Below are 27,950 nucleotides of genomic sequence, written 5' to 3' on the forward strand. Positions count from 1 at the left end.
AAAATAGGAATGCTCTCTACCCAGCTGCTCACTGGCTTTATCTGATGGAAATAACAGGCTCCCAGCCTGCAGCCCCCAACCAGAGGCCCATCCATACCATGCCCCAGCCTGACACACAGATACACAGCCAGGCACAAACACACACTAGCAGAGATGAGCCAGGTCCTCAGTTCTACTGACAGAATACCTATTCAGCCGACATGATCCTGGGAGAATCCTAGAAAAGATCCTGTTTGTTTCCAAAGGACAGAGAGAGAGAGAGAGGGGGCAGCAGTCCCCTCCCCCACCCCTAAGGCTTAGATGGAGCCCTAAACAGCACTACTCTTCCTCCCACCCGGAGGCCTGGGTCCCTCTCTTTTATGACCCATGACTGAAGCCATTCCGATGTTACTGACAGAGAGGGCCAAAGGTCATGGAGTAACAAACGCAATGCCTTAACAGGATTATTAGAGCAAGCTCTTCTCATGGCTCTCTCTCACACACTAGGCAGAGGACTGGGAAGAAGAAAGGTTTAGAGATAATCCAGCCTCTTTGCTCCTATATTGACTATGTGCAGAGGGAAGTGTGCTCTCACTGTGCGCCTGCAAGGCATGATGGTTTTAGTGTGCATGATAAGTCAGTAGAGGAAGTAAGGACTTACATGTTTATTTTGGTGATGTGGCTGGCTGGTAGCTTTACAAATCTAAGGTTGAAATTCCGGTTCATCAAAGATGTTTTGGCTTACTTATCTTGTTCTTGTTTACATGTCTTTTGACTTTGATTGATTAGAAGTCATACAGTTGTACTCATATCTGTACAAACATCATATGTGCACGCAGAAACCTAGTCATAAGACTGGGACACACAGAGCACATGTTTAACTTCAGAAAAATAATTGATCATGTGCATGCCTGAAGCATCGGACCATCAGGGAGCAGCCAATAACTTATCGCTACTACTGAGGAGCACGTGTAAGTACCTTTGGCGCTGGACGCCTTAGGGGTGCGGTGGGAGGTCCAGGCTGTCTGTTCCCCCCATCCCACACTAGTGGCTGCAGCGATACGAAGGAGGTAGATGGTGTCGGGCTGCAGGCCCTCCAGGAGATACTGGGTCTTCTCCCCAGGAAGCTCCAGCTGGGTGACGGTCTGGTCGGCGCTGGTACGATAGGACAGGCGGTAGGCCGACACCCGGCCGCGGCTTAGCTTGGCTGCAAGGGGCTGCCAGGACACCTGGATGTCTGTGGGGCTGCGGCTGGTGAGGCTGAGCTCTGGGGCACGCAGGGGCACTGTGGAGAGGGAGACAGAGCCATCATGTAGAGGCTTATACAGTCACCAACTTGTTCATTACTGTGTTACTGTCTCTGTATTGTGGTTTCTGTCTTTATTTATGGTTGTTTTGTATCATGTTTTGGTGGGGACCAAAGGAAGAGTTGTGGTTGCTAAAGTAACAGCTAGTTACTGAGATTATAATGAATAAACCCAGAGACACAAATCAGCTCACTGTGCATCACACTCAGTCATACTGGAAAATCTATTCAGTTAGTCTGAAAGTGTACACAATAAATAGATGTGATCTGATTTAGACTGGTATCAATCATGTGACAGATGTTCCCTTAGTCAAGGACAATAGAGCAGTTATTTTCTGTGGAATATGTAAGAAATGTAATTTTCCTTGATCATAAGTGGTGGTCACGGTTGCACAGTGCAGAAACATTTCATGGGGTGGTGTGAACTGTGAAGGGCCCTTGTGGGGAGTTAGATTATAGAAGAGAGGGTCATTCCTGATCTCTAAATATCAGCCTGACTAATGTTTAACCAGCCGAGTGGTCCCCCATCTAATCCTTCCTTATTAGACTCCCCTATTCCTCTGGCGGCCCTCTTAGAGACGACCCCAATTAGACAGCCAGGGGTCAGCCCCACTAGATTCATTACAGGACCTACAATACTGCCCACTCTCTACAGCCTATTCATTACAGTTTAAACACACTGGAAAACATCCTCTGAGTCCTCCATTAGAGTGATAGAAGACCTTACAGAAGCAGTACAGGATCAATATGAAGCATTCTCTTTACTATTCATCTGGGGGTGTTTTTATCCATCATGGGGTGACAGTTATGGCTGCACATGACCTCTGGTTCCCTTGGGTTACAGCCTGATAAAGGCCAGGGTGGACTGTATGTTTGTGTATGTGGGAGCTAACGACGAGGCCTCACCATCCTCCAGGGTGTGCTGGAACACATGGTCCGACATGCGGCTGGCTCCCATGGGCATGTAGGCCACGATGTAGAAGGTGTAGTTCCGCGCTGACTCCAGGTCATCAATAATGTACCGGGTTGTGTCGTTGCCAATGACAACCTGATATTCCTCGTTGTTCAAGCCTGGTTTGAGGGAAGAAAAGGGCACACATTTAATCAATTACCACCCACAGAGTTCTAGTTGTTGTAAGCTGCATGTACAGGCAAGTTCAGAGGGGATCTGGTCCTTCAATGCAAACTCTTTAGGGCGCTAAAGGGGGAAAGGGGCCTAAAAGGGCCTATGAAGATTTGCATACATTCTGAGTACAAAGACAACTTTTGATAACTTCCCATAATCATCATTCAATGATTTCTCTCAGTATGCAGAGCAATTAGAACATAATCACTTTGGCTTTAGGAACCTCCTTGTCTGAGGCGCCTGATTCTTACAAAGATATGCTGTACACCTGTCTCTAACAGTGGGCTTCTGGTCCATTCAGCATGGACAATATAAAAAAAAGTGTCAACTCAATCAAACTGGTTCCTTCCCCTTTTATAGACAATTTCATCAACATTGCTCAAGCCAAATTCCAGCATTCAATTTTCCCACATTGCTGGCTACGCCTAATAGCAGTTTAATTAGCACAGATTAGGAAGGTCCCACAAAAGACTCCCTTGTAGCCAGGACGTATTGAATCGTTCGGCCTGATTTCTGACCTGGAAAACAAGATCCTTGAGAGTAAACAGAAAAGGCCTTGTCCAGGGGCCTGAATGGCCCAGCAAACCTCCCTGAAAAGACACACAAAGCCTCCCTCCCAGTCCAGCTCACACTGTCCCAGTGCCTTGACAGAATCTCCTCTGTTGGATTAGCACATTCCAACACACAGACTAATTAGTTCCTCCTTTCATTAGAACCTCCATTTAGTGCCAATGCTCTGTGTCTGAAACCTCAGGTGCAGAATGCTCCGGTGCTACCACTCCTGTCAATCTCAATGGCCAGTCATTCTCTGGGACCGGACAGAATGTGTCACGTAATCTTAATCAAGTGCACCAAATCCTTGACAGACGGCAGTTATTTAAGGAGAAAGGAGCAGATTTTCTAACTTGCTTCCGTTAATGTCCTTATCCTTACATAGCCTAGCAGGTGTTTCTTTTGCTGCATGGATTTTGTACATTTGGCCTATACAATGGAATTCCATAGCCGGCAATGAACAACAGTGCCTGAATGAACTGGATAACATTTGTGCTGAACTGTTACATTGTTTGAATGTGACTCTTGGTGCCTCTTCATCAACAATACAGGTTCCCAGGAAAGATAAAGGTCCAGCAGTCAATGACTGGGATTTAGTGACTACAGTGCAGCCCTTGTATTCTCGTGAACGGTTCCTGTCTATCCTGCATCTCATCTAGTGTAGGGGGTGCTGCACCTTTAAAACTCATGCACAGGGCTAGAGATCGCCAATGGAAGGCCAGTCCTGTTTGTACAGAGTAAGCTGCGGTAATCATTATTTTCCTTGACCTCTGCCCAGCGACCAACTATTAACAACAGATGGTCAATCTCCCACATTCCGTTCTGGGGGCAAGGAGGAAGCGGGAGCATTCAGGACTCTAAACAGTGTTAACTGTTAACTCCTGGGGTTACCAAGGCCATTCATATGGAATGCCCCAATACATTAACTATTTCCTGCCAACATCAAAAAGAGTTTCTGTTTGAAAAGGTACAAGACATAGAAGAGGCTCCCCCTGAGCTGGCCATCATATCTCACCTTCAGCCTTCATGTAGTGCACAGAGTAGGCGATTACTTTGTCTGAGTTGTACAGGGGCCTCTCCCAGGCCAGCAAGATGGCGGAGCTAGATACAGTGTTAGCCCGGATGTCCCTGGGCGCGCTGGGCCGGTCCTCTGACATCACCACTATGAGCCGGGCCATGGACAGCACAGAGCCCTGCTCATTCTCCACCTGGCACTGGTAGATGGCATCATCCTCAGGGATGATCTGGTTGATCACCAGTTTACTGTGGGACAAAACACACAGATGGCCATATTAGACTTCTGTCCCTCCTCCAGCTTCCCCTACCAATACTTAACCCGTCGCTTACCAGCTCTATCATTCCCTTTCAAATCAGAAACCGTTAACAAGCCAAGGCAGTGGTAAGAGCAGAGGCAGCAAATTAGTGGGAAATCCACTGAAATGCCATTAGCACGTTTGTAAATTATTCAGTTTCCTTTCTACTGTAGGGAAGGGCTGATGAATTTTTCATTGGGACTGAGTTTCCAGTCAACCAAGACAACTATCTGTAGGGTAAAGGAATTAGCGATTCTGTTTCAATTAGCATACAGCAGAACATACAATATGGTTGGTGGTTAGGAGGCAGGGATTTCTAAAACAATGGGATGATCATATAAATAAACAACAGCGAGGGAGACAAACAGGAGCAGAGAGATATTAGCTAGAGTAGATCTGGTGTTAGAGCTCAGACCTGTTGTACATCTTGATGCGTCCGTTGGAGTGGACCTTCTCTCCATTCTTCAGCCAGGTGATGTGGGGCAGGGGAACTCCCTCAGCCTGGCACACAAAGCGGGCCGTGCCCGCACGTGGACGGGTCAGGCTCTCCGGCCACTCCACCAAGGACGGAGGCGCTGGATAAGGGAAACGTCTTAGATGTAACAAACACCAACAATGATGTCTGTAATAACAACTGACACTTTTAGCAGCTCTACACAGACGACTAACGTGTTTACCTAGCACAGTGATGTTGGCTGTGGCGATTGTATAGTTGCGCGTGCCAGGGGTAGTGGCTCTGCACATGTACACTCCTCCGTGTTGGGGTTTGATGTCAGAGATGATGAGGTTGCCATTGCCCAGCACCTTGGTGTTGAACACATCGATGGACTTGCTGTCGGCTCGGCTCCAGGATATGAGAGGTCGGGGGTTCCCTGTAGCCATGCATTCCAGGATGGCACTTTGGTGCAGGGACACAGTGGCATTCTGGGGCCCGGCGATGATACGAGGCCTCTGAGGCAGTTTGGGGCTTGGAGCTGTGGAGGGGAGACAGGATTTACCAGGGTGCCCACTTCACTACTCAACATAAATATAACTTGGCTTTTATTAGGCTTATAATGTTTGATGCAATGCTTGTGAATATATTATGTTTAAATCTGAAAAGAGTGCTAATTCTCCACTATCGCCCACCTGGAGTGACAGTGAGGGTTGCCTCTGTACTCCGGCGACGGTTAGCAATGTTGGTTGCCACACAACGATAGTTCCCAGCATCCCCTTTTTCCACCCCGTGGATCTGCAAAACGCCGCTGGGCAAGACTGTGATTCTGGGAGAGACAAGAACACAAAGACAATCAATACAATTGACATCATAGATATTAGTGGATGAGCACACAGCTCTGATATTTCTATCCCTCTGACAAGTACAGTTTAAAATCGTAATACACTTCTACAATACTCTCAAACACCCTCTAAAGATAAAGTTAATGACATGGCATGATAATTAAATAATGAGAATGCATACCTTTTAGTTGCCAGGGGTAATGTGACCCGATTGAACTCCCAGGTGATGATGGGAGGAGGGCTTGCAGTGACTTTGCAGGTGAAACGGGCGACTGATCCTTCTGTCACTACAATGGATGTTGGCTGATTTATAAAGGGGGAGATACCTACAGAACAAAACAAGGAACGGTGAGACACTGTGTACTACAAGAGTAGACACATTCTCTAATGTACAGTACATGTTTCCAAAGAGATGATTACTAGCAATGCAGCCATTAGAAAGCAAGAACTGTGAAATTATGTGTTTCTAATATTGTATTTTCCCTCATTTAGATCTATAAGACCAATCATCACAAAAATGTATGTTCATGGCCCACTATCCTCTCTTGCTCGGCAGCTCATCTTGGTGGATAAGGTTAAATGTATTTCTATCAGTCAAACTAAGCCTCTGTATCTTAGGACTTAAGGGCACTATTCAGTTAAAATGGAAATCAATGACATTTATGGAAATAAGGGAATATATTGAGCTACCAGGCATATCTTATAAATATAAATTACTTCACTTTCAGGTTACCATCTCACTAAAGCCTATCCTCAGCAAAGGCCATCCCACTTCAGTCTCTGTCTGATAGTGAGAATGCAGTGCTGTGAAGCTGAACCTCATTCTTTGAATTTTCATTGAAAATAGGGAAATCTATGTGCACAATAATACCGAAATGATCACTACCCCAACTGCCATCCCCTTCATTCATATAATTGTCCATGAAACTACTTGCCAATGAGCTGCCATGTCCCAACAAGAAAGCTCTATCCTATTCAAATCAACCTAAATGCTGTACATTAGCACTGAGATTGAACATTTGCCAAGAATAATCATAAGGGCTGTTGACAGCAAGATCTGAAGAGCCCCACAATCCATCCAACCCTACCCCTCCAAGACAAATTATCTCCCTGACCTCCTCTCCTTACAGCCTAGACAGAGTTCATGTGTTGATGCATTGCCATCAGTATGGGGGAAAAAAATGAAAAAAATGTATGCAATCACTAACTGTAAGTCGCTCTGGATAAGAGCGTCTGCTAAATGACTAAAATGTAAATGTAATCAAGACAAAGTAACAGGAAGCCCCTTTGCCCTGAGATGTAGGTTAGTCCACTATTGAAATCAGCTGTTGTTTTTTCCCCCTTACAAAACCTTGCCCTGTCTCTCACCTTTTCTTTGAAAATGCATAAGCTCCAGTTCTCCCTCAGATGAGGTGTTATACAAGCACCAGACATCGGATATCAGACGGGGTTCCCGAGGCCCTAACTAACCTAAACAAACCAGCATGTTACATGTACCTGTCAGCTCATCCTGGCTGGAGCACAATAAACCCTGAGGAGATCAGAGAGCAGAGGAAATCTCCGCTAGGCCCATCTTATTAATTAGCTCCTCTACAATGCACATCTACGCACATGAGCAGAGGTCAATCAGTCAAATGTGTGCCGTGCACACAAACTTTTAGTGGCCCACCTAATGACTACTTAAATACTTCAACTTAAATAAAATACTTCATACGCTTGCTGTAAAACTCTTTATATTTGAACAATCAAATCAAATCAAATAAATCAAATCAAATTTTATTGGTCACATTCACGTGTTTAGCAGATGTTATTGCGGGTGTAGCGAAATGCTTGTGCTTCTAGCTCCAACAGTGCAGTAATATCTAACAAGTAATATCTAACAATTAATAATTAAGCCCACAAATGGTGATGAGGCCATGTGGAGGAGGAGGGGAAGCTTGATCCATTTTGTTTGAGATCATTGATTAATTTCCCCCTCATGGAGCAGCAGAGTTAGGGAAGATCCGTCAGTGAAAGATGATACTGTAAGTGAGGCCTTTGACAGGCCAGATGAATGGCCAGCCAGTGGGAACCTAAACGGACTGCTCTATGCTAACAGTAGCATTAAAGGACAACATCACATGTAACCAACCCTCACAGACACACAGTCCTTTTGGGAATCGTGCTACCTCTTCACAGCATCTAATTCCTAATTAGGCCTACCTGTAGGTCTATTCCTAGAGAGACAATATATATTATAAGGCTCATATGCTTATAGCAATTAATCCATCATTATAACTGTTGCCTTTAAGTCAAGTGTTACCAACAAATTATTTGCCACTGATTCCATACTTTAATCCCCCTGAGATAAAGAGGACCCCTGATGACAGATATATCTAAAAGTGTTGCCCTGCTGAGTGCAGCCGGACGGTGATGATTGGTGGAGAGGTCCGGCAACATCCTGCTTGGATTGGGTTTCCCTGAAACTGATTGGTTGTCAGACACCACCTGAACTGTATGGAAACTAAACTCCATGAGAAACCTAATGTACACAGTGTGTGTCCCATTACTGATTTCACCTAAACCTTATCCACCGTTAAGAATGATGTTGCAAGTAGTTCAATGTCTAGAATAGATTGTTAATCGTTTCAAAAGATTAATAAAAAATTATCTAGAACATTATGTTTCCCCCCCCTTTTCAGTCACTAAGCAATAAAAAACCCAAAAGTCATTAAAGTCATCCACTGCTATCCACTCCCTGTCACGCTCGTCTGAAGGATTGGACCAATGCGCAGCGTTGCGAGTGAACATGATGACTTTATTAATCAAAGCAACCACGAAAAACAACAAAAGACGATACGTAAAGTTCTATACTGAAATACGACAAACAGCAACAAAGAAACAATAACCCACAACACAAAGTGAACTCACACAGTATAAATATGGCTCCCAATCAGAGATAACGAGCCGACAGCTGACACTCGTTACCTCCGATTGGGAGTCATACGACTAATCAAGAACAATTAACCAAACATAGAAAATGCACAACCAGAAATCCCCAACATAGAAATACACCCCAAACAATGAAACTAAACAACCCTGGCTCAAATATCAAGGTCCGTGGAGCCAGAGTGTCACATTACCCCCCCCTAAAGGTGCGACCTCCGGGCGCACCAGCATACAGTCTCGGGGAGGGTCTGGGTGGGCGTCTGTCCCTGGTGGCGGCTCTGGCCCAGGTCGTGGTCCCCACCCCACCTTAGTCACTATCCGCTTCCGTATTCCCTTCCTCATGACCACCCCCCAACTAAACCCCACTGGATTAAGGGGCGGCACCGGACTACGGGGCAGTACCGGACTAAGGGGCAGTACCTGACTAGATGGCGGATCCTGGCTGGCTGGCTCTGGCGGATCCTGGCCGGGACGGCTCTGGCGGATCCTGGCGGGACGGCTCTGGCGGATCCTGGCGGGACGGCTCTGGCGGATCCAGGCTGGACGGCTCTGGCGGATCCTGGCTGGACGGCTCTGGCGGATCCTGGCTGGACGGCTCTGGCGGATCCTGGCTGGACGGCTCTGGCGGATCCTGGCTGGACGGCTCTGGCGGATCCTTGCTGGACGGCTCTGGCGGATCCTGGCTGGACGGCTCTGGCGGATCCTGGCTGGCTGACGGATCTGGCGGATCCTGGCTGGCTGACGGATCTGGCGGATCCTGGCTGGCTGACGGATCTGGCTGCTCATGGCTGGCTGACGGATCTGGCTGCTCATGGCTGGCTGACGGATCTGGCTGCTCATGGCTGGCTGACGGATCTGGCTGCTCATGGCTGGCTGACGGGTCTGGCTGCTCATGGCTGGCTGACGGGTCTGGTTGCTCATGGCTGGCTGACGGATCTGGCTGCTCATGGCTGGCTGACGGATCTGGCTGCTCATGGCTGGCTGACGGATCTGGCTGCTCATGGCTGGCTGACGGATCTGGCTGCTCATAGCTGGCTGACGGATCTGGCTGCTCATGGCTGGCTGACGGGTCTGGCTGCTCATGGCTGGCGGAAGGCTCTGGCTGATCCTGTCTGGCGGAAGGCTCTGGCTGATCCTGTCTGGCGGAAGGCTCTGGCTGCTCCTGTCTGGCGGAAGGCTCTGGCTGCTCCTGTCTGGCGGAAGGCTCTGGCTGATCCTGTCTGGCGGAAGGCTCTGGCTGATCCTGTCTGGCGGAAGGCTCTGGCTGATCCTGTCTGGCGGAGAGCTCTAGCGGCTCCGGTCTGGCGGACGGCTCTGAAGGCTCATGGCCGACGGGCGGCTTTGCAGGCTCAGTACAGACGGGCAGTTCAGACGGCGTTGGGCAGACGGACAGTTCAGACGGCGTTGGGCAGACGGGCAGTTCAGGCGCCGTTGGGCAGACGGGCAGTTCAGGCGCCGTTGGGCAGACGGGCAGTTCAGACGGCGTTGGGCAGACGGGCAGTTCAGACGGCGTTGGGCAGACGGGCAGTTCAGGCCGGCTGGCGACGCACATCGTGGACCTGGTGCGTGGAGTAGGAACAGGCCGGACCGTGCAGGGAACACCCACCACTGGCCTTAACTGGGGATCAAGAACGGACCGGACCAGACTGGGAACACACTTCAGTCTCTCATGCCGTGCCACAACAACTTCCCTCCCTCTACTCGCCAATGGCTCCCGTAATCCGATAGCCTTCTCTCCTTTTCTCCCTGTGGCAGCCTCCTGCTGCCCAGGCGCCCAAGCCATGTGCCCCCCAAAAAATTTTTTGGGGAGTAACCACGGGCTTCCAGCCTCGACTCCGCGCTTCCTCTTCATACCACCTCCTCTCGGCTGCAGCTGCCTCCAGCTCTTCACGAGGGCGGTGATATTCCTCCTCAGACCACCTCCTCTCGGCTGCAGCTGCCTCCAGCTCTTCACGAGGGCGATGATGTTCCTCCGGTTGTGCCCAAGGACCCTTTCCAGCCCGAATCTCCTCCCATGTCCAAAAGTCCTTAGGAGGCATCCATAACTCCTGTGTCCAGACCCCTTGCTCCTGGACGCGCTGCTTGGTCCTTTTTTGGTGGGTTATTCTGTCACGCTCGTCTGAAGGATTGGACCAATGCGCAGCGTTGCGAGTGAACATGATGACTTTATTAATCAAAGCAACCACGAAAAACAACAAAAGACGATACGTAAAGTTCTATACTGAAATACGACAAACAGCAACAAAGAAACAATAACCCACAACACAAAGTGAACTCACACAGTATAAATATGGCTCCCAATCAGAGATAACGAGCCGACAGCTGACACTCGTTACCTCCGATTGGGAGTCATACGACTAATCAAGAACAATTAACCAAACATAGAAAATGCACAACCAGAAATCCCCAACATAGAAATACACCCCAAACAATGAAACTAAACAACCCTGGCTCAAATATCAAGGTCCGTGGAGCCAGAGTGTCACACTCCCATCCCCCGTCTCAACTAATGAAGCCTCAGGTCAATAGTTTGTTAAAGTTACTGTCCAGTGAAAATATCACTTTTAAAAGTTAATATTATGTTAACTCATAACCGAATAATGGTGTTGACTCACGATCCTATACTCGTATTTGTGGCCCAAGCATAAATTGGAGAAAAAACACTTAAAAAACCCCACATCAAATTTGTATCTCAAACAGACCGTTTCAAAAATGCTTTCTATTTCCTCATGGCTCTGATCAGTCCCTACACCCAAACGAGGGCATTGCGTTCATCCACCTCTGGCCTGCTGGCTCCCCTACCTCTGCGGAAGCATAGTTCCCGCTCAGCCCAGTCAAAACTGTTCGCTGCTCTGGCACCCCAATGGTGGAACAAGCTCCCTCACGACGCCAGGACAGCGGAGTCACTCACCACCTTCCGGAGACATTTGAAACCCCACCTCTTTAAGGAATACCTGGGATAGGATAAAGTAATCCTTCTACCCCCCCCCTTACCCCAACCCAAACCCCAACCCAAAAAATAAAAAATAAAAATAAATAAATAACATTGTAAAGTGGTGATCCCACTGGCTATAAGGTGAATGCACCTATTTGTAAGTCGCTCTGGATAAGAGCGTCTGCTAAATGACGTAAATGTAAATGTAATGATGAGATGGCCAATCAGCAGTCTACTCTGTTGTTGGGGTACGCCCACACGGGAAACACTCTTTTCATGCCACTTCGATACCGAAGTGACTTTTTCATAGCAGTTTAGGAGCATTTACGCATCAGATTAGGATAATTAACGTAGCAGATAAGGAGACTGAGGTTAAGGTTAGGAAAAGGGTTAAGGTTAGGGTTAGGAAAAAAATCATTTTGTATCGAAGTGGCGTGAAAAGAGTGTGTCCCACGCCCACACCATTCCAACACAGAAAAGCTGCTTTTTAACACACTTAATCACCATTTTTTGAAAGGAAAACTATTTAACTCATATTGTAATTAATAATACGTCATATTTCATAGAAATCTGGAAACACTGGACAGTTACTTTACAATAAATGATGGTGCTGCTGCTCTTGATACAGACCTCAATTTAAATCAAATTTTTGGAAGGACTGAGATAAATAAAATCTTTACCAAAAAGCCCCAGGGCTGGATAACATCAACTTAATTATCATAAACAAATCAAACCACTCCTGGCACAGCTGGGACCCAGTGCAACCAACGGACTAGGCTACATCAGTGAATGACTATATAAAGAAGACTACATCAGAAATACCCAAAACAAGTACCACAAAACCCTCTTCACTCATTTATTACTCAGAGAAAAAGGAATCACATAATTCAAAGATACACGTGACATGTGTTTTCAGATTAAAAACAGCTGCATGTTTTCAGAATGCAATGCACACCACTTAAGAAATGGGTAAACAAACAGACTGCAGTGCTCTTTGACCTCTCTGCACACATCCAATGCTGTTTGTGCTGAAGGGGCGAGGAGCCATCAGCACTCACAGATGAAGAGGCAGTCTGAGGGGAGGGGAGAGGGGCATCAGAGTATCTCTCCTGGGCTCTCTCTCTCAATTAAATTTCAATTTAAGGGCTCTCTCTCTCTCTATCCAACTCCCCCCCCCCTCCCTTGGCTCAGTTACAGTGAGGGAAAAAAGTATTTGATCCCCTGCTGATTTTGTACGTTTGCCCACTGACAAAGAAATGATCAGTCTATAATTTTAATGGTAGGTTTATTTGAACTGTGAGGGACAGAATAACAACAACAAAATCCAGAAAAACGCATGTCAAAAATGTTATAAATTGATTTGCATTTTAATGAGGGAAATAAGTATTTGACCCCTCTGCAAGACATGACTTAGTACTTGGTGGCAAAACCCTTGTTGGCAATCACAGAGGTCCGACGTTTCTTGTAGTTGGCCACCAGGTTTGCACACATCTCAGGAGGGATTTTGTCCCACTCCTCTTTGCAGATCTTCTCCAAGTCATTAAGGTTTCGAGGCTGACGTTTGGCAAATCGAACCTTCAGCTCCCTCCACAGATTTTCTATGGGATTAAGGTCTGGAGACTGGCTAGGCCACTCCAGGACCTTAATGTGCTCCTTCTTGAGCCACTCCTTTGTTGCCTTGATCGTGTGTTTTGGGTCATTGTCATGCTGGAATACCCATCCATGACCCATTTCCAATGCCCTGGCTGAGGGAAGGAGGTTCTCACCCAAGATTTGACGGTACATGGCCCCATCCATCGTCCCTTTGATGCGGTGAAGTTGTCCTGTCCCCTTAGCAGAAAAACACCCCCAAAGCATAATGTTTCCACCTCCATGTTTGACGGTGGGGATGGTGTTCTTGGGGTCATAGGCAGCATTCCTCCTCCTCCAAACACGGCGAGTTGAGTTGATGCCAAAGAGCTCCATTTTGGTCTCATCTGACCACAACACTTTCACGCAGTTCTCCTCTGAATCATTCAGATGTTCATTGGCAAACTTCAGACGGCCCTGTATATGTGCTTTCTTGAGCAGGGGGACCTTGCGGCCGCTGCAGGATTTCAGTCCTTCACAGCGTAGTGTGTTACCAATTGTTTTCTTGGTGACTATGGACCCAGCTGCCTTGAGATCATTGACAAGATCCTCCCGTGTAGTTCTGGGCTGATTCCTCACCGTTCTCATGATCATTGCAACTCCACGAGGTGAGATCTTGTATGGAGCCCCAGGCCGAGGGAGATTGACAGTTCTTTTGTGTTTCTTCCATTTGCGAATAATCGCACCAACTGTTGTCACCTTCTCACCAAGCTGCTTGGCGATGGTCTTGTAGCCCATTCCAGTCTTGTGTAGGTCTACAATCTTGTCCCTGACATCCTTGGAGAGCTCTTTGGTCTTGGCCATGGTGGAGAGTTTGGAATCTGATTGATTGATTGCTTCTGTGGACAGGTGTCTTTTATACAGGTAACAAACTGAGATTAGGAGTACTCCCTTTAACGGTGTGCTCCTAATCTCAGTTTGTTACCTGTATAAAAGACACCTGGGAGCCAGAAATCTTTCTGATTGAGAGGGGGTCAAATACTTATTTCCCTCATTAAAATGCAAATACATTTCTAACATTTTTTACATGCATTTTTCTGGATTGTTTTGTTGTTATTCTGTCTCTCACTGTTCAAATAAACCTACCATTAAAATTATAGACTAATCATTTCTTTGTCAGTGGGCAAACGTACAAAATCAGCAGGGGATCAAATACTTTTTTCCCTCACTGTATCTCGCTAGCCCAGAGTAACAGTGAGATGCTCTCCTCAGTGTTTCCCTTTGGAGGCTCCCCCACTAACTTTATCACAGAAATGACCCCTCTTCTCTACATTCTGCACACAAAAAACCCTGAACGCACATCAAACACAGCAGGCTTGCCAGGGGAGAAGAGAGAGTGGGAAGAGCCAACAGATGATGAAAACATAAGAGGAGCCGTGCAAAGATTACAAGGAGCTCAGATTTAAAGCGAGGCAAATCCTCACTAGGTGCAAGGTTCATAGTTTCTGATTGAACAGCTGTTGCCACTGACATCAGAGAGGACCCCAATCTTGCACCTTTAGTCATTGTCTGAATAATTGAACATGAACTATTACCACTCAACAAATTTAACTGACAATCAGCACACAGCACAGGTGGTGTGCTTCTAGCTGTATCCTTAGCAAACCTTTCTCAGAGTACTACTTAAAAGCAACGTAAATCTCAAGCACTGTTCTCCAGAAACCTTGCCTAAAGGTAAACTCCACCCTGTCATAAAAACACTGGATTGTGTCCTGGCCTCTATAACGGCCATGATGGATAGCTGGACGTAACCTGGGTTTCCAGGTGTTGTGGTGCTGAACAGCGGGAAAGCCCTAACTGCCAGACTGGGCTCTCTGTGAATCCTGATCAGCGCACTGCACTCTGACAGCCACTCTGTGTCGTCTTTAGGAAGGCGGCAAGGGGAATTCTGTCCCTCCTAAACGCAGCTGACCCTCTGACATGTCAAGGTAAAGACCTCCTCGTTTTTTTCACTGGCCAGGGGCAGGGCATGCACCGTTCATGGGCAAAGCCAAAAGGAACCCAATTAATGTGGGATCCATAACCTACATTCTCTACCCTGACCAGTTTTAGAGAGTTGCGCCACTTTGCCTTGAACTTTTATTTGCAGAGCACTTTACTTCTAGTATTAGACTTCCAAATGGAAGGCTAACTTCTCTAATGGGTTGTGTGCAACCAGTTGCTGTAGAGTCCCATTTCTTTGTGTAAAGTTATCCTTTCACTGAGCCCCTTGCCACTTTGCTTTGGGCATTTTTAATTGAATGAGTTGTGAGCTGTAAGGCCTCTTGTGCATCAGGGCCAGTGCAGTCCTCTGCAGAGGAATATTTGCTGTGGAGAGAAGTGCAGGCAGGCATTGGATTGGGAGCGTCATTGAACGGATACAGGGGCCCATCCCTCAGCAACACGCTCCCACGGAGCAACAAAATGTGGAACCTCTAATCAACATCAAACACATTCCTAAGTGTTGCACAACAGCAGCAATGCAACATGGAGGCATCCGTCCCAGTAGCCCGGGGCCTGGGGCCATGAGAGGATGAGCTTCCCAGATACTCTGTCTCTCTGAATAGTCAAAAAATGCTGGATTGACAAACAGAGAGATCTTTATTGATTATTGATTAACTACTAAGTCTCGGTCTAAAATCAATTCTGCTAGGGCTTGTCGAGCTGTGGTCACTGCCGTGGCTGCTCAAAATACGCGATTGACCGTCTCCTTTGAGTGATGATGGTTGCCAGAGGCGGCACCTAATGCTCCTAAATGAAATATTAAAGCAGATGAGCTGAGGCTCACACTACAAGGACTAGATTATACCTTCAACTACCTCTGTCTGCCCATTTTGTCACGGTTTCGGCCGAGGCTGCCTCTCCTCCTTGTTCGGGCAGGCTTCGGCGCTCGTCGTCTCCGGAATTCTAGCTGCCACCGATAGATGTTCCATGTTTCTGTCAGTGTTACAGAGGACTTCACTATCGTCATTTGTTGTTTTTCGTGGTTGCTTTAAATAAATAAAGTCATCATGTTCACTCCACGCGCTGCGTATTGGTCCGCTTCTTCAGACGATCGTGACACATTTACCTCTTCCAGTCACCTTCCAGATGACCTTTGAAACACATTAAGAATCAAATGCTCTGCATTGCCAGTAAATGCTCATCATATGCACCTCCCCCCTGGAGCTTTGGGTGTCCAGTTATTGAGCAAGGCCTCCATGAATGAAAAGGTGACTTGACTATTCTCCCCCTTTCACAATTTGTTTCTGTTACTTAATGATTTCATTCAACCACATAGAGAATATATAACTATCAAACCCACCTAGCTTAAAATGTAAAAGCAGAATCGATCGGTTGAATAATGTATTGTTTACCCGGCTGTTTTGCCCAGCTTGTTTCTAATGAGGGGGTGAATGCCTGCTCCAAGCAGCACAAAAAGAGGATCTGGCCATCTGCCCCTTGCAGTGACCCCACCTCTGACCTCCAACCTCCACAAATCCTGGCTGGCACACCGCCCATCCAGGCAGAGCCCTGCAAGGCCACCCCAGCACTGCTGCAACGCTAATGCTCCCCTGCTGGCTCTCTGCAAACTGCCAATCAATTACTCAGAGCCTCCTAAAACTGGGAGGGGACTCTGCCTTCCTACAGATACGAAATGCCCCCACTAACATCCTCTTTCTCTTCAACCCTGTCCACTGCCATTCCATACTGGCACAGTAGAACAATGCTTTGCATAATGCTTTTCTTCATTTAGTTACTGTGCAGATGGGAGATGTTGGGGCTGGTGCGGAGTTGCAAAAACAAATCTGTTACTATTGATCATGAACAAAGTGGTGATTCACAATAAATCACATCTCTAACACAAAACATAATGAAGGGCGTTCCATTATTAGTAATGACCATTTAAAACCTTGTCTAAGGTTTTGCGGCATGCAGACTTTGCACCCTTATCCTAAGAAACAGAAACAAGTTTGACAGCAACAAAAAAATCAGTGAGTGACCACTGAAAACACTTTCACCAATGTCCGAACTAAACTATAGAATTATTCAGTGCCCTGCCTCCCAGCTGGCCAATCTCTTTGTCTTCCAGTGGCAGACGGGCCTGCTGAAGCCAAAAGCTCAGCAAACATCAGGTCAGTGGACGGGTCAAGCCCGGACAAAGGTTCCCTTAGAAACTTCAGGGGCCAGCTCTGTCCCCCTTCCCCCTGGTCACTCCAGCTAAACGTCCTGCCAAAGTGCAGGGTTATCAACCCAAACCCCCCCTTCCCACCCCACCCTGAGGACATGCTCTTTAACATATGGGAATCCAATATTCAGAGTAGTTGTATGCTCTCTTCTAATTACTATAGCTTGAACGATCACACTGCAGGCACAAATTCTACCTCACTACTATGTTGGTTAAAACAATTCTCAAAATGTGGTGGAAAGAATGTGTTCTATACGTGCTGTATGGAGAGGTATTGTTATGGAAATGTTCAACACAGCCACTGAGCATGCCCAATGAGCATTAATAATCCACTAATAATAAAAAGCAAAGAATATACATATGGGTGGTCCTTTGTAGCTCAATTGGTAGAGCATGGCGCTTGTAACGCCAGGGTAGTGGGTTCGATCCCCGGGACCACCCATACGTAAAAATGTATGCACACATGACTGTAAGTCGCTTTGGATAAAAGCGTCTGCTAAATGGCATATTATTATTAATATCTTCATAGTAAAGCAAATGTTTATAGTGTGCAGAGTCAGTATATGTGTGCGTTCAGATATATCCCTCTGTGGTCAGGGGTTGACTTTGTTGTTCTCTAAGCTGTAACTCAGAAACATTCCATGTTTTTTTGTTTTGTTCTTTAGGGGCAGAGGAGCTCAGAGTTTAGCCAGGGCGTCTGTCAACAGGTCAATGGCTGCTGCTGCGCTCTGCTCTGCAGCACTAATTTCCTCCAGGCCTCTTGGTTCCCAGTGGTAGACAAACGCAGTAAGTGGTCAAGCAGGAGACAGCGCTGAAGCTTTTCTATCCACTCCAAGGCCCTGGCTACGTGTGTGGCTTCTCCTCGCTCCTGATTGGAACAAGGTGGATGAGCACTGAGGCCAGATCCAGAGTGGCTGGTCAGGGATCTGCTCTGGCAGCTTTGTCTAAGGCGATCTGCAGAGCAATTGAGTGGAAACACTGGCCCTAATCCTGCAGATGACCTGGGCCAGGCCTGCAGCTTCACTACGCATGAATGGGTAGGGACTGGAGTTGGTCCTGGTCAGGTCATGTGGTCAGGAAACACTCTTGACCCTACTCATAACACTAGCAGGCAGTATGTCCACAAGGAGATCTACAGTTATCAATTAAAGTATAGGGGAGTATTTAAAACTCCCACCCTTATGAGTCATAAGTGACAGGACAAATAACATTACTGCAAGTGTTAAACAGTAGGACTGAAGGATGCTTTCTTTGAATAGCATTGCAAGAGAGAGTAAGAAGGAGACATCTATTTATGACTTCAACAAAAATCCTTGGCCTCGACCTCAAGGTCCTAATACTGACAGTTCTGAACAGTTCCGTACTGAACCCAACAGAACATTTAACCACTTAAGCGTTCAACGTCATCAGACCTGTCAGAGGGCTCATCAAGAGTCATAACATTTCATTTCAACCAATTTCCAGAAACATTTCATTCAGTGATAATTACTATGATGTGACAAATGTTTGGTATAGTGATATTGATTCATGCTATTATTTCAAATGAGGGACAGCAGATCTGTGTCGTGGGCTGTGGACAGAGTGGGCAGTGAAGGGTTCAGCATGGGAGGGTGAGTGGGTGGGGAGGACTGCTCCTTTCATGACTTCTTATGCAAATGAACCATGAATGGCCTAATGCTGGGAATGAGGAAACAGTTTAGGAAGCAAGCAATAAATATCAAACTGTTGAGGTTTCATGTAAATGGTCACTGCCTTGGGTTGCTGCCCACATTTTATGAAAGGTCAAAAGTAGGATCCCAGAAAATACCAGAAACTATCCATTAAGATAAGAGGAACACCCAGGTCTGTCTCTATTTTAAGTCATGTAGTGCTTGGGTCTTTTTCTGTACATTGGAATGCATCACACATCAGAATGAGTTCTATGTATTTAACACAATGTAACAAGAATAGCTCAGGCTAGTCTCTCTCCCTCGTAACCTTAACTCTGAGTGGAAACAAAAGGAGCTTGTTGTCAAATCGATCATTTGCTTTGTTTCCTTGTGTTGCTTTAAAGGAGGCTATTTCTTGAGTTTCAAATTGAATGCCTCCAATGGAACAGAACCCAAGAAACTCTTGAGTGATGAGCTCCTTCATAATGTTCAATGACCCAACACCACGTTTGTCTTCTCCCCCTTTAATAAATAATAAGGGCTCCTGAAAAAGAATGCTCAGCCTGGCAACTGAGGGGAAGAATGCAATGCTGAAAAGCCCCACAAATCAATCATTGGCCGGGCGAGTTGGGCTGGGCTGGGCCGGGCAGCAGGCTGCTGGAGGGCCCAGTGGTCATTGGCCCAGGCCAAACAAAGCACATACCCCATGAGCACTGTGACCTCGAAGTCCCCTGGGCAGTGGGGGCGTGGGGTTAGGAGAGGGACACTTGCCCCCTCCTCCCATCTCTTATCTGGTGTCAAAGTTCTCCAATCATTCAACATCAGCCCTTCACCCACCAGAGACAGTGCTTTCATTGTGTCTGATCTCTTCATCAGAGTGCTGGTTTTAAACAGTCCATTTTCAAATCAGTACAGTCTTCTACTTAATTATCGTGTCATGCTTTGTTTCTCTAAAATGAAAACAAGTCACCACAAAATAAGGCTTTGTGCTCAAAATCCAATAGGAGATGGTGCCAATGGAGTAAATCTTGAAAGCATAACACATTTTTTGGCTAGACATAGATTGGGTGGACACTGATAGGGGACTGTTGAAGTAATTGATAAATGAGAAGGAATGTCTAGCATTATTGCAGGGAGGATTTAAATTGTGAGTACTCTCAGTACCTAACATCTATTGGGCAATCTAAAGAAACCTTGGACCTCTGGAACTTCGGTCCAAGGAAACCATGGAAACCATTCATCTCCCACAGATGCAGATGAGGGAAAAAATAAGCCATGCTCAGAGACTTATTCCTCTTAAAGAATTATTTCAAACATTCACGTCAATCCATTACTGTGCCTTTAGGTTTGCTTTTCCTTTATTGTGACCCTAATGCTGCAGAGCCTCTGTAGGTCTAATACATTCCTTAACAACCAAAATAAACACTGGGGTTGTGGTCACACAAGGAGAGAGCTGGTGGGGTCAAACAACCATTTTGTTGGAGTCACAAAGTATGCTGTGGAATAGTCATTTGGGTGCTCTATTGTGGACCACAATATGAAGTTAGTAAACTGTTCAGCATTAGGAATCTTTTCAACCATTTACTCAGTTTTTTTAAACCTGTATTCTGTATGCTTACTCCAGAGGCAAAGTGTCTTTGCACTACATGCTTGTCATTTATTGGGGTAGTCAAAAATGGTCCCAAATCCCTGTTGGAAAAAAATGGCATATTTGCTGGTCCATGCTTGTCTATGCTGGTCAGATGTTGGTCAAGCTGGTTTGACCAGCATGGTCTAGCTGGTTATGCTGGTTGGCCAGCATGGTCTAGCTGGTTATGCTGGTTGGCCAGCATGGTATAGCTGGTTTTGCTGGTGATCAGCCTTCGCTGTGTTTTGGACACTGGTGACCAGTCTTCACTGTGTTTTGGACACATACCAGCTTATGCTGGTGTTGCTGGTATATTGGTGACTAAGCTGGTTTTAGCTGGTCAAGCTGATCTGTGTGTCCAAAACACAGCAAAGACTGGTCACCAGCAAAAACACAGCGAAGGCTGGTCACCAGTAAAATTACAGGTAAAGCTGGTCACCAGCAAAAACATTTATCTATCCTTATCTATCCTCTCTTATGACATCAATGAGCGAGATATATTCTCTCCACTGGTTTTGTAACCTCGAAAAAACATAACTGGGAGCTGATTTTCGAATCAACTAAAAACATCCCAGCACTCTCACGGTAAGACCTTGCATCGGAACCGATGGATAAGGATATGGGCAAGGACATGGATATGGTTTTACAATGTATGTGTATTGCATAACACCCTGTGAACCTCTGGAAACATGGTATAGGAGGCCTGGAGGGATCATACACGAGACCATGTCTCTACGGAGAACCCCATCATTTTGAGGAGGCCTATTGACAGCACTCATGTGGTTAGCTACCAAGTCACATGGCCGTTGATCAAGACACAATCCCCTCTCATCGTTTCCCTCAGGGCAACTGACATTGAATGTTTCTCAAACCCTCCATTTCCTGCCTGTAATGGTCGACTTAAATCATTCTCTCTGACTCAACACTGTAACATTTACTTGTTCAGAAAAATACCAGGTAAAAAAGGAAGTCCTGGCTTCAAAGTGGGAGCATCTGCTCCGAGGACAAAGGGATTTTCAAATTGTAGAAACCAGATCTTAAAACAGAACTAGCCTAAGATGGTGTTAGGGATGGTCTTCCCACATTTATAACATAAAACAATAAACTCAATTTGTTGTTATTTTTTGTTAAATAATGCCACTGTCTTTCTAAAGGCCAGAGTCAGAAAGGACTTGGCAGCATGACTGATAATGAGGGATATCTTTTAAGGCCAGAGGTGAGAAGAGCCTCTGGGCAGAAGGTGCAAAAGGTCCCCACATGTTGCACTATCAATCTTCCTGGTGAAGGATGCACATGAAAAGCTCCCTGAGCCATAGTAACGCTCACTCTGAAATCTTTTCACAGCATTCAATGAGGAGTGTTTTTTCAATGCAAACAGGGGCGTCATAAACCCCACCTAGGGCACAGTAACATAAATAAAAAGCATCTTAAGACCTAAGGATACACTGTATGTTAAAACAAATAGGCCATGTCGGAAAGTGATATCATTTACAAAAAGTCACTTTCTCAACTTTAAAAAGAGTTGATTGAAAAAGCATAATTGAAGTTAGGATAATCAAATTAGATTTTGATTTCCAAAAACAAAATCTAAATTAAAAAAGTTTAATCAAACTCTGCAGTGCCATTCTCATAATTACCCTTCCAGCGGTGAATAGGCCCAGCTGTCCTAACCATTGATCTCTGGACATACAAATGCCCCCCAAATAACTCATTTTAGTCAGGGGGCAGTTTGGGGCAAGGCGGACAAAGAAGGCCAGAGTGAAAAGCTTTTCATGAATTCTTCAGAGTAGCAGAGCAGAAAATCATAGTGAGGAGACCACTAGCCTCTGCCTCACTGGCTGGCCATGCAATAAAGTTAGGCCATTTAGACAGTCAAGGAAAGGCTGTGGTATGAGGGAACGGCAAATTCACATTTGTGTGTGTGTGTGTGTGTGTGTGTGTGTGTGTGTGTGTGTGTGTGTGATTCTCGACAACCCCCGCTGCCACCTTTGTTTTCTACCACTGAGCATTTCTCAGGTACGTGCAAATTTTATGAGCTTCCAGATAGACCGTCAAGCAGGTCTAAGTGTCCCTTTAAAACAAGCCTGTAAACTCCGCTGGCAGCCTTTATCACCTCTTAAGTTCATAATATAAAACAGAAAACCCTCTCAATTAATAAAACTACAAACATAGCATCCTGTAAAAATCACAGTAAGGACACAGGCCACTGTAATACCGGGCTGAAACTGGCTGTATAGCATGTGAGAGGGTCAGAGTAGTTTTAGTGGCTTTAAGGCAGTCACTGTTTTCATGGACCTCATGCAAATCTAGGCTCATTAACTCTGTATTTTATTGGTATAGCATCTACAAGTCTGTGTGGCATCTTCCAAAACAAAAAAAGATTGATGTTGTATTGCACTCAATTGTCTTGATAGTAATCTCGGTTAACCCAGAACTAAAGTAATTGGTCAGCTGCTCGATTAAGTTTTGGGTCCATACATGTTAAGAGAAGGGATCAAGAGATGCTAGAACGAGGAGCGGAACCGGAATGATTCCCATTCCTTCCCCACAGATTCTACGGTATCGGTTATGTTTACGTAGATCTGTCCACAAGAGATTACCCTGATAGTAATTTCAAAAGTGCTTGTAAAGGCCCAAAAATAAAAAAAATTGTAACTTTTTATCTTTTACATATAAATCTAGGCCTATCTGGAAAGCAAAAATGTTATCAATGGTGTCTGTTTGTTTTAGAGGTCTTCAGTAGAATTCAGCTTAGGGAACTGAACCAGGACAGACACATTGTTGTCTCTCAACATCTACTTGTCAGTGGATTGTCAGGATCATATCAGACAGGAGATGTGCTCCTAAAGAATAGTATTCCAACCGGTGGGCTCTTCAGGAACCTCACAGTGGTAAATTTGAACAATTTCACAACTAAATCATTTCACAACAATCCTGCCCAATTTGACATGTATCAGGACTTAACTTTTCCATGTACAATTCGAATTAGAGACAATCACAATATTCTTGGACGAGTGCATGGAGGGGCCATTTTCTGTCTTAAGTGCCACGTAAAACCTCAGGTTTCCCTGTGAAAGGGAATGCAAGGGAGGGAAAAAAAGACACATTCTTTTGTGCAAAAGAAGCACAGCAAAAAATATGGCCTGGGGGGTGGTGTCACCCGGGAACAGGGTCCCTAAAGAGCAGCTCCACTGGCCCTTTAAAAGAATAGGCAGCAGGCTCATATACGTGCCACTGGGAGAAAAAAAAGCATTCCAAAAGAACAATTCCCCAGTGATCATGGAGCAACGACATGAAAGCCCAGTCCAGTGAATAAGGGTCATCTGCTCTTTAGCACTGGTGTAACCGGCATCCTGGACAGCTCCTAACCTTTCAAACCTGCATCTCCCTCATTTACACACCAATGGACATATTCTCCTCCACTCAGAGTATCTTTTTGGCTTCAGGCCTCGAACTTTGAAGGCTGTACCCCCCTCCCCCCAATGCCACCACTGAAGCATCCAATGCCTTCCCTTCCTCAGCTATTAGGTGGATTAGAGAACCGGAATGCCCAAAACGCAACATTGGGCATTACACTGGCGAAGAAAGAAGAGAGATTAGACGCACCAGACTACATAGAAAATGATAGCACCCTGCTGGTGATGAGAGAAATACCCTTTTTCCCTTGATTTCAGAGGTGGGAAAGGCCTATTTTATGCCTGTTAAGAGTGTAAAGTCTCTATCTACTCCCCAATGACTATGTCAGCTTCAAACATTTTAGCAGATAACTACAAGTAAGATCTCTCACTTTGTTTAATTATCATTTCAACACAGAGATTGTGGCTCTACACTCTTAGAAAAAAAGGTGCCCATAGGAGAACCCTTTGATGAACCCATTTGGGTTCCATGTAGAACCCTTTCCAGTGAGGGTTCTACATGGAACCCAAAAGGGTTCTACCTGGAGCCAAAATGGGTTCTACCTGGAACCAAAAAGGGTTCTCCTATGGGGACAGCCGAAGAACCTTTTTGGAACCCTTTTTTCTAAGAGTGTACATCAAACCTTTTGTCCAGTTGTATACCTGCTAAGAAGTTAAGAACTTGTGCTGATAGTGCGGGGCTTGTACTAAGCTCACCTCTAAAGTGGATATCATTACCATGCTTTCAAGATGAAAACACAGGAGTTCCTCTGTTCATCAAGTAAATGTTATTTCGAGGGGCATAGTATCTGTTGTCCTGTCATGTGGATCACTTCATTGTGGTCCTCTGTAGCTCAATTGGTAGAGCATGGCGCTTGTAACGCCAGGGTAGTGGGTTCGATCCCCGGGACCACCCATACATAAAAATGTATGCACACATGACTGTAAGTCGCTTTGGATAAAAGCGTCTGCTAAATGGCATATTATTATTATTATTGCTATGACATAACATCCTCAGTGTAGGGCACACAGATCCCATGCAGTTACATTAAATTGTAATTATATGTAACTACACAGTAACTAAGAGATTCGAAAGAGAACGTGGATGGTTTATGTTACTTATCTTAAGTCACCATGTACACATGCCATGTACATCCAATGTTGTCTACTTTTCTACTGTGTTTAGGATGTTCCCATGACCAGGTACAAACATGACCAATTATGTACAATGAGACATATTAGGAGGTCCATCTTCTGTGGCCCAAAGGTTGGAGGCCCTGCATAAACTATCCATTATTCCATGTGATGCCTATACACAACTCCAGTATGATACTTACTTGCGATTGTAAGACAGACTTTCTGGCTCAGGATGGCTCCATACTTGTTCTGAGCGAGGCACTGGTAAAACCCTTCATCTGATTTGTCTCCTCTCCTACTCTCCACCTCCGAAATATAAAGGGAGCCGTTGGAGAGAATGTAGATGCGGTCGTTCTCTGCAACTTTTACTCCATTTTTAAGCCACCTGATGGCAATAGGCGACTCTCCGTGCGCTTGACAGTCCAATATAACGGCATCCTTCCGCATGACAGTAACATCGTGGGGCTCCTTGATAAAAAATAACTCACTAAAACATAAAACACCTGTGGGGAAGAGAAGAGAACAGAGTCAGTGCCTGGCTGGAGTGGGAGAAGAAGCAATGTGATGAAATTAGCGACAATACTAGGCAAGGGCTTACAACTATTCTACGTTTTCCATAGGCATATTGCATTGGTAGGATCTAAACTTGAAAGCATGTTAACATCATAGTGCCTACAGAGAGGGGCTTGGATCCCATCCAACAGCAGCTCTCATTGTACTGAGGTATAGTACTCCTATTTGATTTCTTTCTGCTCCAATTTAATCCTGTTACTCATGTCTCATAAAGCTGTGACGTCACTGATTCCATGGCTCCATTCAGTCACAAATGTTTTATTGCACCACCAGCATGAAATTCATAAGTAGCTCCCCTTTCAATGATAAGACTCCCAGCTGTAAAAAAGTTACAATCCAGACAGGAAGCAAAAGCCTTTATAATTTTCCAAATCAAATGTGATGGCTATACACGTCTAATGTCCTAATGGAAATGTTAATGGCTCTGTTGGCTACTAATCGTTTCATGTTAAACAATTCCTCATTTATTGTGAAACTATGGGATTCACACTACCTTCACACAATCATTTTACGTGCCTTTTGTATGCAAATAGCTTATTACCATTTCATTTAACACTTTAGACTGCAAACCTTGTAGCCTTCCTTTGGTTTATCAGAATTCACATGTTTTGAGCCATGTTCAGCAGTATAAGACTTCACATAACACGTTCTATATTCTCAAATAAACAAACACTATACTTGATCTGGCCAAGTTCCATCTGAGCTCTAGGACCCTCTATGCTCCAACGCTTAAGATGAGGTAAATGAATAGATGAAAGCATGTCCTATTTAAATTATAGGAGAGTATAGCCTACTATATATATTTCTGAAATACCACATGCACTTTGATAATCAAATTGGCCTACACATTTGCTTAAGGGGAAAAATACAAGCTGTCAAAAAGGTTTGATGTAGGCTACTAGAATAAAAAAATCACTAATTAAATTGTTGGAAATCAATTTAAATGTAGATTATATATATTTTTTTAAACATTGAGCTGATCACCATGTTCAGAGTAGCTACTTCAAACAGCAATTTACACAACATTATATTAATTGTTAATTGCCTATGTTAACTGTCAAAGTGGATTATTTATGGAAAGAAAATCAGTAGCCAGTTTTTCTATTGATATAATAATTCATTTTTATGTACTGAATGAAGCGAACATGAGTAGGGAATAGCTAACCTATATGTTTTCGCGTTTATCAATATCTCAAAGCAGGGCTGGCAATATTGTACAATCCACGTGTATCTGATTGCTGTGTTGTGCTGCACGTATACAAATTCATGCAGAAACCCGGGTTATCGTGTAACTCGAGACAAAAGCAAAAATCAAACATAAACTTGTATAGGTTCTGTGCTTATCTAAATGTATAGCCTACATCGGGCAATAGTCGAAGCAGTCAGTGGTCATCGTGGCCATTTCGTTGCCCCCTAAACTCCGGGCACTGGCAGTGCGTCCACTCAGCTATAGAAGTCGCAACATAGGCTATTGGCTAAACACTTCAATATTGAATATTCGTTAGTACAGAACACTTCAACTAACTTACTATTTTTCAGTGTAAATAGCAAACCCTATTAGTATAGGAGCATGAGTATGGTCACACATCCGATGTCCAGTTCGGTATTCCCCCCCCACTAAACCAGTCACTATAATTTCAATTTTACATAAACTCAAACAAAATATTACCTTTCTTACCTGAGATTGGAAGAAAAAACGCAAAAAACAGCAAGCGCTGATATAATTTCCTTTTAAAATACTCCATCTATTCAAATTGTTCTCGCATACTAACTCTCTCAGCCCCTACCTCCAGTCGAACTACGTGCTAATCTAAGAGGAAAGTGACTGCGCTCCTGATCACAGCAGGGATTACTTTTTTTCTCGGAGCAGATGGACATCACCCCACCCATTGCTGCGTTCTACGGTTGAGTAATTCATGGGGGAAATGTATGGGAGAGTTCCTCCGCCACCATCAGTCGGCTAATTAATACACAGGCCAACATCTGATCAATTCTATTTTTTTATGAGTGCCATAGCAGGTAAAATTTGGTCAGGTGTTACTGGTATTAGTGCAAAGTTAATACACGAAAGTTAATGCATACAACACATCTGTGTGATTAATGCATATAGTTTTATTCATTTCCCTTATGCCTTTTGGAAACATGGAGCAGACCTTTCCTTTGATGACTCATCAGGATCAATGATAATTCAATGATAACTAAGAGGCGTGGGAATTAGAATGATAATGCACATGGACATAGACACATGTATAAAGAAGGATATAGAGTTTCAACCAAGGAACATGATTGAGTATCATTAAATATGATCCACATGCCCTCATAGGTCTGGGGAGCATTATGCACAGCTATCATGGCCTGAGTGCAGTGCTGAATGAT

At 45.1% G+C, this 27,950-nt stretch overlaps 1 protein-coding gene across 1 annotated transcript in view; it reads right to left on the reverse strand.

The window, feature by feature from the left end:
- Positions 1-27,355, reverse strand: part of LOC121548292 (protogenin A-like) — a 44,138-nt gene extending 16,783 nt beyond the window's left edge. Inside the window, exons 1-9 of the mRNA XM_041859721.2 lie at positions 27,253-27,355; positions 25,202-25,504; positions 5,736-5,880; positions 5,405-5,538; positions 4,954-5,250; positions 4,692-4,851; positions 3,979-4,226; positions 2,192-2,356; positions 959-1,264 (exon numbers count right to left, since the gene is read on the reverse strand). Coding sequence (XP_041715655.2) covers positions 959-1,264; positions 2,192-2,356; positions 3,979-4,226; positions 4,692-4,851; positions 4,954-5,250; positions 5,405-5,538; positions 5,736-5,880; positions 25,202-25,504; positions 27,253-27,319 — 1,825 coding nt within the window. The 5' untranslated portion in view covers positions 27,320-27,355. The remainder of the gene's footprint in view (positions 1-958; positions 1,265-2,191; positions 2,357-3,978; positions 4,227-4,691; positions 4,852-4,953; positions 5,251-5,404; positions 5,539-5,735; positions 5,881-25,201; positions 25,505-27,252) is intronic.
- Between the last annotated feature and the right edge of the window lie 595 nt (positions 27,356-27,950).

The sequence above is a fragment of the Coregonus clupeaformis genome, unplaced genomic scaffold (assembly GCF_020615455.1).
Source record: "Coregonus clupeaformis isolate EN_2021a unplaced genomic scaffold, ASM2061545v1 scaf1080, whole genome shotgun sequence".
In the NCBI taxonomy this organism is placed as follows: Eukaryota; Metazoa; Chordata; class Actinopteri; order Salmoniformes; family Salmonidae; genus Coregonus; species Coregonus clupeaformis.